The sequence below is a fragment of the Acipenser ruthenus genome, chromosome 52 (assembly GCF_902713425.1).
Source record: "Acipenser ruthenus chromosome 52, fAciRut3.2 maternal haplotype, whole genome shotgun sequence".
NCBI lineage: Eukaryota > Metazoa > Chordata > Actinopteri > Acipenseriformes > Acipenseridae > Acipenser > Acipenser ruthenus.
This window is the reverse complement of record NC_081240.1, coordinates 4,414,728-4,427,739: the sequence shown is the minus strand read 5'-3', so window position 1 is coordinate 4,427,739 and position 13,012 is coordinate 4,414,728. Positions and strand designations below refer to the sequence as shown.

At 40.6% G+C, this 13,012-nt stretch overlaps 1 protein-coding gene across 1 annotated transcript; it reads right to left on the bottom strand.

Annotated features, from left to right (window-relative positions):
- Positions 1-1,355: 1,355 nt before the first annotated feature.
- Positions 1,356-5,911, bottom strand: LOC131723013 (uncharacterized protein K02A2.6-like). The gene has a single exon (XM_059016267.1). It carries the CDS (start codon positions 5,563-5,565, stop codon positions 1,621-1,623), a length of 3,945 nt encoding a protein of 1,314 aa, XP_058872250.1. The 5' UTR covers positions 5,566-5,911; the 3' UTR covers positions 1,356-1,620.
- Positions 5,912-13,012: the final 7,101 nt, after the last annotated feature.

Sequence of the window (13,012 nt, the reverse complement as noted above, 5' to 3'; positions counted from 1 at the left end):
CGTGGCTGGTTACTAATTGAATAATTAATTGGTTGATTGCTCCCACCTGACGCAATCAACCTGGCCAGGGAGGAGAATTTAACTCCATCCCTGCCAGTATTTCTAAGGGCAGAGCCCTGCTCTGCCACACAGTGGTATAGGCCGACTGGACAAGTAGGAATAATAATAAATCATCAACTTAGATCAATATATTGTATTATGCAAAACAATTTTAAAAAACACAAACAAAAGAAAAGCCCTTTCATCTCTGTGGTAAATAATAAAAAGCGTGTTTGAACAATGAAGCTAACAGTAACCCTGCAATGTCAGCAGCACTCTGCAGCTCTGTGCTGTAAGTTCAGTGTGCAAGATGGAAATCATAATACATCTCTGGTATTGTTGTATGAATTATGAATCACCCTGCAGTGTATCAAGTTCATGCTCCCTGTTGTAACAGTGCTAATTTCCTGTTTCCACAACTCACCACTTGGTTTACAGTAAGTAACGACTATGATTAATTGGAAAAGAGACAATGGAGAATATTCAACTGATCGGAACAGCAGTGAATTTAAATACCAAAACTTTTTAAAAATGAAAAAAGGGCAACAGTGCATGTTAGTGTCTTTCGTTCTTATTATGTGTGAGAAAATATTTAAATGCGTAAGTGTGATAAACTCAATAACTTTCTAATTATTGACTCAGAGAAACGGCACGCGTACACTTACTCTGATTAAGTGTTCCTTTATTTTTTCTGTACAAGAAGGTGCTCACGCTAGCCTGGGCGGGAACTAGAATCTGTGCAGGACGTGGCTCCCCATGACCCATGACCCCTTCAGCTATTGGAGCTGTACCAGGGATCATGTTACAATAACTCAACTGGAATAAAACGTAACTAAAACCCAGGGGACTAACTATCAATATTCCACATCCCTCCACCTCAGATTAAAACTGGTCTTGTTTTTATCTTACATTCACTTTCAACACTTACGTAGCTAGGAACAACTAAACTAACAGTCCAGTTTCTGTGGAGCTCTACGCACTCTTTGTGAACGGCGCAACTCTGGTGCCGGGGCTAATGTTGGTTCTGGCCCTGGATCTACTGCTGGCTCTGGGTCTACTGGAACCCCCTCTGTTGAAAACTCTAACTGCACTGGGTTAGGGCTGTAGTCATCTCCCAAAGGAACTTGGACATCCTCTGGTCTTTCAGATTGTGGAACGGTCGCTGCCTGATATTTCCTTAGGTGGTCTTGATGACGGCGAATCACTCTCCCATCCGTCAGTTCCACTTGGAATGACACTGGACCCACTTTCTCCAGTATGGTTCCTTGTGTCCACTTATCCTCCACTCCAAACATTCGAACATAAACAGTGTTCCTTTATTTTTTCTGTACAAGAAGGTGCTCACGCTAGCCTGGGCGGGAACTAGAATCTGTGCAGGACGTGGCTCCCCATGACCCATGACCCCTTCAGCTATTGGAGCTGTACCAGGGATCATGTTACAATAACTCAACTGGAATAAAACGTAACTAAAACCCAGGGGACTAACTATCAATATTCCACATCCCTCCACCTCAGATTAAAACTGGTCTTGTTTTTATCTTACATTCACTTTCAACACTTACGTAGCTAGGAACAACTAAACTAACAGTCCAGTTTCTGTGGAGCTCTACGCACTCTTTGTGAACGGCGCAACTCTGGTGCCGGGGCTAATGTTGGTTCTGGCCCTGGATCTACTGCTGGCTCTGGGTCTACTGGAACCCCCTCTGTTGAAAACTCTAACTGCACTGGGTTAGGGCTGTAGTCATCTCCCAAAGGAACTTGGACATCCTCTGGTCTTTCAGATTGTGGAACGGTCGCTGCCTGATATTTCCTTAGGTGGTCTTGATGACGGCGAATCACTCTCCCATCCGTCAGTTCCACTTGGAATGACACTGGACCCACTTTCTCCAGTATGGTTCCTTGTGTCCACTTATCCTCCACTCCAAACATTCGAACATAAACAGTATCTCCTACATTCAATAAGCGAACTTTGGCGTGTTGATCATGTTGAAACTTCTGCTTAGCTTGCGCAGCTCTCACTCTCCCTCCCACTGCTGGTCTCAGCACATCAAAACACGATCGTGGTCTACGTCCCATCAGTAATTCTGCCGGCGATGACCCAGTTGTGGTTTGAGGTGTGATTCTGTAATGGAACAAAAACCTGGCCAACTTGGTTTCAATTGTGCCAGTCCTCATTTTCTTTAACCCCTCCTTTACCGTCTGCACGGCTCTTTCGGCTAGCCCATTGGATGCAGGGTGGTAAGGTGATGTTCTGACATGCTTAATGCTATTTTTCTTACAAAACTGCTGGAACTCTTCGCTAGTAAATGCTGTTCCATTATCTGTCACTAGCATCTCGGGCAGCCCATGCGTTGCAAATGTAACCCGCAGTTGACTTATGGTAGCTTGAGAAGTAGCAGAAGACATAACATGAACATCTATCCACTTGGAGTGGGCATCAATAAGGATCAAGAACATCTTCCCCATAAATGGACCTGCATAATCCACATGCAGGCGGGCCCACGGTCTGTCAGGCCACTCCCACGGGTGTAGCGGTGCCGGTGGCGGTGCATGGCGTGTGCTCTGGCAAATGGTACATTCTCTAACCTTTTTCTCCAAGGCTTGGTCCATGCAAGGCCACCACACCATACTTCTTGCTAGGCTCTTCATGCGAGATATGCCCGGGTGTGCTTCATGAAGTTCAGCAATAACTTTCTCCTGGCTTTGCGGAGGTACAATGACTCTGTTTCCCCAAAGTAAACAATTGTCTTGGATACTTAACTCCTCCTTCCTTCTAAAATACGGCCTCAGATCTTCCATCTCGGCTTCTGCTGGCCATCCACTTCTCACGTATGTCAGGACTCGCGACAATATAGGGTCTCTTCTGGTTCCTGACTGTATTTGCCCTAGGTTGACAGGGAAAGTGGAGAGGTTTTCCAGTAACAAAACCACATCCCCTGGTGTTTGCACATGTGAGGGTGTATCCTTCAGTGGCAAACGACTCAGTCCATCAGCATTACTGTGTGTCTCTCCACTCTTGTAGCATATCTCATACTCATAACCAGCAAGCAATAACGCCCACCGTTGAATTCTCCCTGAAGCCATCGGTGGAATCAACTTGCTCTCGCTGAAAAGGCTCATCAAGGGCTTGTGGTCCGAGCAAATAGTGAAATGGTGTCCATACAGGTACTGATGGAACTTTTTTACCCCAAACACAATGGCGAGGGCTTCTTTATCCAGCTGAGAATAGTTTTTTTCAGCTGGAGCCAAAGTGCGGGATGCAAAACTTATTGGTCTTTCACTTCCATCAGGCAGGGTGTGCGATAACACTGCTCCCACTCCATAGGGTGATGCATCGCATGCCAGGAGCAATGGTTTCTTGGAGTCGAAATGTACTAACAATTGTGATGTTAGCAAAAGCTTCTTTGCTGACTGGAAAGCTTTCTCCTGCTGTGGTTTCCAACACCATGGCACCTTCTTCTGTAGTAGATGATGCAATGGTGCCAACAGCGTTGATAAATTTGGCAGAAAACGATGGTAATAGTTTACCATCCCTAAAAATGACTTCAACTCTGTGGTATTCTTGGGCGTCGGAGCTTCCGCTATTGCCCGGACCTTCTCCTCTGCTGGGTGTATGCCCTCTGCGTCAATCTTGTGACCTAAATACTGCACCTCTGGCGCTAGGAAAATGCACTTTTGTTTTTTTAGTCTCAATCCTGCATCAGCAAGCCGCTTCAAAACTTCTTCCAAAACTTGCATGTGTTTTGACGGGTCAGGACCTGTTATGAGGATGTCATCCAGATACACGAGAACGTGGGGCAAACCTGCTAGCAGGCTTTCCAGGGTGCGTTGGAAAATACCTGGAGCTGATGACACCCCAAAAGGCAACCTGGTGTAGCGGAACAACCCCTTGTGCGTGTTGATGGTCAAAACTTCCTTAGAACTGTCCTCCAGGAGCAGCTGCTGGTAGGCATGGCTCAGGTCCAGCTTTGTAAAGGCTTGCCCCCCTGTAATGTTGGAGAATAAATCTTCCACTCGCGGAATTGGATAAGCATCCAGTCTGGAGGCCTGGTTCACTGTCAGTTTATAATCGCCACAAATACGTATTGACCCATCTGGCTTCATAATTGGCACAATAGGAGCAGCCCACTTCGAAAACTGAACAGGTTCAATGATGCCTGCCTTTTGCAATCTCTGCAGTTCAGCACTGACTTTTTCTTTTAATGCATACGGTACTGTACGGGCTTTGAAGAATCTGGGCTTAACGTTTCCGTCCACTTCAATGACAGCCTTAGTTCCTCTCAAAGTTCCCAGTTCATCCCGAAACACAACTGCATATCTGTTTAAAATGTCTTGCACACTAGTAGTTCCCATATGATACAAGTTAGACCAATCCAGCTTGAGCTTCTTCAGCCAGTTCCGTCCTAGCAAACTAGGTCCATTACCAAACACTATCAGTATTGGTAGCGTGCATGATTGCTGGTTATACTGTACTTCCACTGCAATGATGCCTATGACTTTAATTTCTTCTCCTGTATACGTGCGCAGCTTGATGGCAGACTTACTGAGTGGGGGTAACTGTTTGCCATGCCACGTGCCTCTGTACGTGCTCTCACTGATAACTGTGAATGACGCCCCTGTATCAACTTCCATTTGCAATTCTTCCCCTTGCGCCTTCACAGTCACATAAATAGGCTCTACTTTCTCTGTTTTTGCTTGGTGCATACTGTAAACAACTTCAGGTTCGTCTTCATCTACCTCCCCTTCTAAGCTATGCGTAGCTTTAGGCATCTTGGGTTGCCAGCCCCCTCTGTGTTGGCGTGGCTGATTTTTACTGCGACACACTTTTGCAATGTGACCCTTCTTATTGCAGTTATGGCAAACAGCGTCCTTGAATCTACAGTCTCTTGCAGCATGTGGCTGTCCACAGCGGTAACACATATTTTTCCCTTCACCCTGTCTGCAGTCTATCGCAGGAGAACCAACTGCAATCGCCTTGTGAATCACAGGTGGTGTTGAGGCGGTCGGTTTAAGATCGTGAGCTTGTTGCGCAGCAGCCTCCATGGCTTGAGCAATCTCCACAGCCTTCTTAAAATCCAACGCGGTTTCCGATAACAAACGGCGCTGAATGCGGTCATCTTGCAAGCCGCATACCAACCTGTCACGCAGCATCCTATCCAGCATCTCCCCGAAAACACAATGTTCAGACAACCGTCTCAATTCGGCTACATAAGTTGCCACAGATTCCCCTGGCTGCCGAAACCTATTGTGAAATTTAAAAGTCTGCACAATCTCTGACGGTTTAGGGTTTTTATGCTGTTTAACAATTAAGCACAGTTCAGCAAAACTCTTATCAGTAGGTTTCAATGGCGATACCAAATTCCTGATGAGACTGTATGTTTTCGAACCGCAAACACTTAGAAATATGGAGCGTTGTTTACCTCCATCAGTAATATCATTTGCTGCGAAGTAGTGTCCAAGCCGTTCCACATACTCCGTCCAGTCAGTGCTCTCATCAAACTCTCCAATGCTTCCAAAAGTCGCCATTGCCGTCCGAAGTGTAGCCTGCTTCTAGATGTTTTTTTTTTTTTTTTTTTTTTTAATTTTTTTTTTTTTTTTTTTACTCCTCGTCGCCAAATGTGATAAACTCAATAACTTTCTAATTATTGACTCAGAGAAACGGCACGCGTACACTTACTCTGATTAAGTGTTCCTTTATTTTTTCTGTACAAGAAGGTGCTCACGCTAGCCTGGGCGGGAACTAGAATCTGTGCAGGACGTGGCTCCCCATGACCCATGACCCCTTCAGCTATTGGAGCTGTACCAGGGATCATGTTACAATAACTCAACTGGAATAAAACGTAACTAAAACCCAGGGGACTAACTATCAATATTCCACAGTAAGATTCATATTTTTAATGATTTAAATGGTAGTGGCATTTAGATCCACAGCTGATTAGGTCAATTCAATAGATCTTCATGGGTCTTATTTTAGCCAAGATCCTTTTCTTTAATGAGAACAAGACACAACCATTCTATGTAGCCAGGAAAACAGGATAGAGGCCTTTCATACAAGTGCAGCCCTGTGTAATAAATCAACATTCAGCATGCAGGCTGAGCTCCAGCACTAACACTGTGGCAGCCAGTCAACAGTTATTTATGAGCTTGTGGGTAAAATGTGATTTCTCCCCAAACTTAAGTCAAAGTAAAGAAATTGCATAACAGCAGTGAAAGAGTAAACCGTGGATATTCACCTTCACTTATTAGAAATCATTGAAACAAAAGCTTTGAAAACTACAAGAAATGCCAACAGGAATACAAATAGAGTTTTATTTACTGTGGCAGTGTGCCCCGCTCATGTGTGTGCTATGTTAATAATAATAATAATAATAATAATAATAATAATAATAATAATAATAATTGCTATTGCGTGCTGGTAGGACCAGCACGATACTTGTGTGTTTGTTCGGACTCACCATGTTTGTTTGTCTCTTTGTCCACTGTTTGTTTAGTGTTAGTCCGTTTTGTTTGTCTATTTATTTTGGCCTCAATGGCCTTGTGCTGTTTTTGTTTAAACCTTTTATTTTTACAATTAAGCGCACTGAGCGCCGCAGTGTCTCAGTTTCACCTGCCAGTACTGCCTGTCTGTGTGTGTTCCTTTCTGGCCTGATGTCACCCCTACAGCCAGCCTGTTCACAAGGACTTATAAACATTAGCATTTAATACAGTTTCACAGTTTACAAATCAATCCTAATCCTCTGAGTTTTGCTGTGCCACAATGACCTCCAGGACATATTTTGTGAGACAGTGTGTAAGGTGCAGCTGGAAAGCTTGAGATAACATAGCAGACATAACAACAGGGGAATCCATACTATGCGTGCAGCTAAGCGTATTGCATGGAAACCCATGAGAACCCGGGGGCTGGGACTCTTCAAGCGCATGAGCCAGTGCTGCACATAGCCTGGTTGTGCGAGACGTGTACAGAGTTCATTTTAGCAAGCTTAGAAAGGCGTTAAAACACTGCTTCAGCAAACCACAGGATTTAAAATAGAAATGTTAAGAGGCCATCAACACACAACATGTTATTTGGTGGTTACAGTGTGCCCTGATGAAAAGCAGTGAATATGTAATGTGTGTGAGATAATAGGAAAACAAAAAGCAAATAGCAATTAACTTTATAACAATGACATGAAATACATACAGAGCTGTGCTGAAGAGGCTCTGTCTAAGTGTTGTCTAATTGGGCCCCCTTTGGAGTGACTGCTGTGAACACCAATTACAATTAGAACTAGAACTGCCAGGCAGTTTTATGGCTTCCAAGCTCAGTACCAATTGTAAATGTTACCAAGCTGTAGCATTGCAGCACAAGTGTCAGCAACAGATCAGTTTTATACAGCAGATTCAATCCCAAATACTGCATTAGTTCATTATCTCATGATGCTTTATAACTTTAAAGCTAATTTTACATTTAACCTTAAGGAGCGGTCAAAGGTCACGGCTTATAACATTAGAGCATACCATGACCCTATCTGTACTCTCTCAGGAGTTAAAAGCCAGTTTTACATTTGACCTTTAGGAGAGGTCAAAGGTCTGGGCAATGACGTTTTTTGATAGAGCATACATGGGTTACTATATGTGTTCCATAGTAACCATGGCCCTTTCTGAGTCAATATAAACTCCTAGATCTTTTTCATAGATTCCTTCTTCAATTTCAGTATCTCCCATATGATATTTTTATTGCCTGCGTGCAGTACTTTACACCATTCTCTATGAAATATAAATACAGTTCTGCACAGTTCTGAATGCTGTCTAGATTATTTTGAATGACCTTTGCTGCTGCAACTGTGTTTGCCACTCCTCCTATTTTTGTGTTGTCTGCAAATGTTATGCAGTGTTTAATTTTAGCATGTGTAGCGAGGTGACAAGAATGACAGAGAATCTAACTTAAGCAAACCACAGTATTTAAAACAGAAATGATAAAAGACCATCAATACAAAACATGTCCGGTGGTGTTGGCCCCGATGAAAAAAAAACAGTAAGTTGAGATCATAGATAACAGAAAACACAACCACACAAATGCATATTGTACACTTTATAACAATGAAGTTAAATACATACAGTCATGATGAAGTGACTGTAGCTCAGAGATGTGGCTGATTCAGCAGACCCACATGAACACTAATCATGTACTGCCTCTGTATCTTAGGTAAGGTAACTTAGCACTGCTGCTAACTGGGGTCTGTGTAACCCACTGCTGTTTATTGAAGTACTTCTAATTGTTTTACAGTATGAACAGGAAACTCATGAACAACAGTAAATAAGAATCATTACCGATTCCATTCACAACACAACAGATAAGGATTTCAAAGCTGTTATCAAGTTCTTTTGAAAGGAAAGAATACCATTTACAATTCTAAACAACTTACAAGCTGAACATTCAGTCCTGGGCCTCTGTCGAGCACACTGGCATTTGTACAGAATTGCTTGATAATGAATGCTTATAGAGGATAAGGTTGAGCCCACCAAACTTCACATACATTTTATAACCTGACAAATACAGACTATAAAATGATAGACTAGGAATGATTCAAGGAAGGACTAGGAATATCATAAAAGTGAAAAGAATTGCTCTATTCATTTTACTGAACTAGTTTTGCTTTAAAAATATTAAACATTTTAGGACCTTTTCAGATATGGTTTGTTGCAAAATTAACCTAATTTTAGACGCTTTTGCATTCACACCACACCTCAATGCAAACTAAATCACTTCATTGAGAATTCAGAACTGATCTTGCTTTCAAACAATAATGAAATGATAATCCCGCTCTCTTTGTCATTTGGAGTAAGTGAGGCTGGCATAGTTGAAAGGTCATGTTGTCACATGATTTGTCATTTAGAGTACCGTTAAGTCGGGCTGGCATGAGGCAGGTTGTTCAGTCCTGGATCCTCGAAGCCAGGTAAGATTTACAGAGAAATTATTAGAATGTAATATTGGAGCAACAGAAACCCAGAACCACCCAGAATGATTGACCATAAGAAATGCATTGTGTGTTAGCTTTGAGTAAGAAATGCATTGTGTGTTAGCTTTGATTAAGAATCCCACACTCCTGTAGGGAAACACACAGTATGCTACTGGCTCTTTAAACACTAGAACCTGTGCAGAAGGTTTCATAGAAAAGTTTGTCTCCCAGCATTGATGGAAGTGCTATTAATGTGTCTTCTATTGTTTGACACATTCCACCACAGTCCCCTAGATTATTTATATCTCCAATGGTTTGTCAGTTCTGGGACAATAACTAAAGTGCCTCCCTCTGACCGGACTCTGTATGATCGTTCTGGTAGGTATGAAAGTAGAGAGTACGTAGATAAAAGAGAAAGACCATTTTGATTCATTGAATATTCATGTATTTTTCAAAACAACATTCATTTTTCCCCAGTGGTTTTCAGTATCTGGAAGTTTTAACTGCTGCATATGTTACATTGTCTTCATCAGGTGCAGAGCTGGGTTTCTTCTTGGTGACACGGGCAGTGTTTATTTCTGAGTATGTGAGTGTGTCGTCCTGTTGCTTTGAAGGCTGCTTAGGCTTACTCTGCAATAAATTATCAGATTGGAGAGAGATCAGGGTGGCGAAACGATACTAAACAAACTGTCCAAACAAAGAGATACAACCTAATAAAAGTAAACTGCCTTTTATCCATCTGTAAATATATATCAGTAGCTGCACAATATCTTCTTATTATACCCTATCCACGTTACTAAAAATAATACCTAAACAATGTGCAATGTGTTGAAACCATGTCATTATCATTCACTTTGTTCACAGTCGTGTTTTCAGCATGTGATTATCATGCATTATTTAGGTTGTGTGAATGAGGCATTAGACACTCTCAAAGTTCCTCTACTGCATACCTGCTGTAAGGTTTCAATACAATTTATACCCTACTCAACTAAGAGTTTTTACCTACAGCCTATTTACAGGGCAAATGTAGCCATTAGTAAATGGAACCCAAACATGTCAAAATACCCTTTCCTGGAGCAAATTCAAATCGCTCAACTCATTACATAAGGTCTAAATGAACTTTACAAAACAGTAATAATAACAGTACCTGGATTATTACCAGAGATTCTCTATATCCAATGTTTTATGTGTGTTTTTATAACTTTGCATGATCTTATAAACCTATATTGTTCACACAGCGATGGTAAATACTGAAAAAACATGTATCAGTCAGCCCAGTTTGATGTGTCTCCAGCAGTATATTTTGCTTGGCTAAAATGATAAATAATGGAACTGTATCCATTTAAATAAGAAATAACCTGTATATGTGCAAGCAAATTGTGTGAGACACATGTAACATATAGGACTTACCACCGTAGCATATTCAGAATCAGTCTGGACAGCATGGCCTGGAATGGCATTGTATCAAATAGATTAGTTTCCTACTTTGAATGGGATGGAAACAGCTAATGACACACTATGCATCAGAAACATCAAGATGTATATTTTTCACCAAAGGCTGAACAATGGAAGACTGCAGTAAACACTCACCCAAGAATCATGCTTTTAAAATAGAATTGAACATGACTGAGGGTCACACCAAACGAGCAAGATGGGCTGAATGGCCTCCTCTCGTTTGTAAACTTTCTTATGTTCTTAATAAATTGACACAGCAAGATGAAGAAGTCCCCATCATTTAAACATACTTCATTTGTATCCATTATGGTGAAGAATGCTGTGCCCTACCTCGTTTGGATTGCAGCCACTTCAGCACTCCTCCTATCAGCAGTACCAGCAGCACAAGGACCCCACATCCTACCCCTGCACCCAGGTATGGAGCTGGAACAGATCCTGGGGGGATCCACATTCAAATGGGATTCATTGTAAGATCCAGTTAAATATGTGCAAACAGATTCTATAATTCACTAATAACCTACTGACATAAAAGTCTGATCACAATGTGTTTAAAACAGATGTAATCCAGTGTAATTACAGTGACTTGATCTTGTGAATAGAATACATACAATATGCTCCACAGCGAAGACATACATTCTTTGTTTTTGAGCAGTTACACCAAACACACAATAATCATGTTTTCCAGAAAGCCTAGTTTTTGGAGTTGGTTTAATCTGGTATGAAAATGTCCATATGTACCACCAATAATCAGAGCTGTGGACATTCTGATTCAAATATAATTTCTGATACAGTATATATGTTACACTCAGAGTCAGGATTTGGTTAATCACAGACAAAAATAACAATTCATGATTTGAACATTTAACAATTAAAATTAACATTAACATTTCAAATTATCAAAGAACGAAATGAAAGGTTAAATGAAAAATGTACCCAAAGAAAACAAATGTTCTCTTCGTGCAGCAGCAACAAGTTTTGTCAAACAAAGAAGTGCTTCTGTGCGAGTAAGTGAGTTCAGTGCTATTCTGAATCCCAAGCAGCAAGCCTTGCAAAAACAAATACAAAATTCAGTGATTTGTATGTTTCTAAATTTTAAATTGTGATTTTTTAAAATGTCTTTATGTATCTAATTTGATTAACTACTTTCATTTTACTTCACTTTTATTATCTAAACAATCAAATCGATGTTTTACAATGAGGCTCAGTATCCCAGTGGAGCTCTCAATACGGTTTCTTTTGAAAATGCCAATTTATCAAAGTTGTCATCGTCTAAAATAAAAAACATTTAAGAAGGTGTTCTTGTTGTCAAAAGGCAGTCTCTGTCTTTATTCCAGAGGCGTGGCAGTGTCTGGTGCTGATCGGGGGTCTGCAAAACCTGTTCTCTAAAAAGTTGTGGTACAGACCTTCCAACGATTTATGAGAATATGAAACATTTAATAAGCATACTTTTCTTTCTTTCTTTCTTTCTTTCTTTCTTTCTTTCTTTCTTTCTTTCTCTTTCTTTCTTTCGCTTAAAAAATGATTAGACAAACATGGATTGACATGTGGCTTTGCAGTTTAAATCTGTGTATACAGAACTCTTATAATATGAATAAAACAATCCATTTTAAATGTGTTCGTTTTTTCCTCTAAAACTGTATTTTCTAAATTACAAGGTGAGAACATTCCAAACTCGCTTGAAGAATGTTTGCGGTCATTATCCTCCTAAATTGCTTACCACGGCCCCCGTGCAAATGATGCCACGGTCTCAATGGGTTAACTTCCTGCATAAATAATAAATACATCAATAATTAATCAATGACGTGTATCTCAAATATAATTTACTGATTTTATGTCCATTCAGTAAAAAATATTGTATTAAAGTTTGTATTTCACTTGATGCCCATTTTTTGCTATTCGCAGATTGAGCAGCATCTTCAAAATCTGTTCATTCTTTGATAAATTTTAAATGCCCAAATCGCGAAATGGTTATTTCTTATTTCATTTAATGGTTATTTAATGGTTAATCCTGACTCTGGTTAACAACTTAAGAATTTACTTTGCTTTCTAAAACCTGTACTACTTTAAATAACTGTGTTTTCTATCAGTAAACTTATCACTTATTTTACACTTGCCTATTCCATTTGTCTGTTGGGTCTTGTTAGATGTGTTTGGAGTTGTCATATCTCCTGTGGGAACATAAGCAACAACGTATAGCAAATTATCACCATTGGGCTAAAAAAAAGTTGCCAGCTGTTTAATAATTTTAATAATTCAGATCAATATTAATGTGATGATAATGTGTTCTTTGTAATGATGTGGATAGTGGGAGATCTAAATACCGCTCCTATAATGTATAAACCTGATTATCTGTAGTCATGTTAAAAAGGGTTTCAATGAATCACTCTGGGGGAAGCATCAGAGGGAGTCATTTTGAGTGGCAGTATTTGGATCCACAGCTGTTCTCCTGTCCGGAGTTTTATCTACTTCCATCATGATTTCCATTACACGAGAGTAGATGTTAAAACTTCATGCTGATTTGAACTCGGCTCTCAGATAAGCACCAACTAAGACGTAGCTTTACAGTAAACTAATGTGAT

Coding starts and splice junctions, on each gene's coding strand:
- LOC131723013 (XM_059016267.1), bottom strand. CDS start 5,565: ATGGCGACTTTTGGAAGCATTGGAGAGTTTGATGAGAGCACTGACTGG.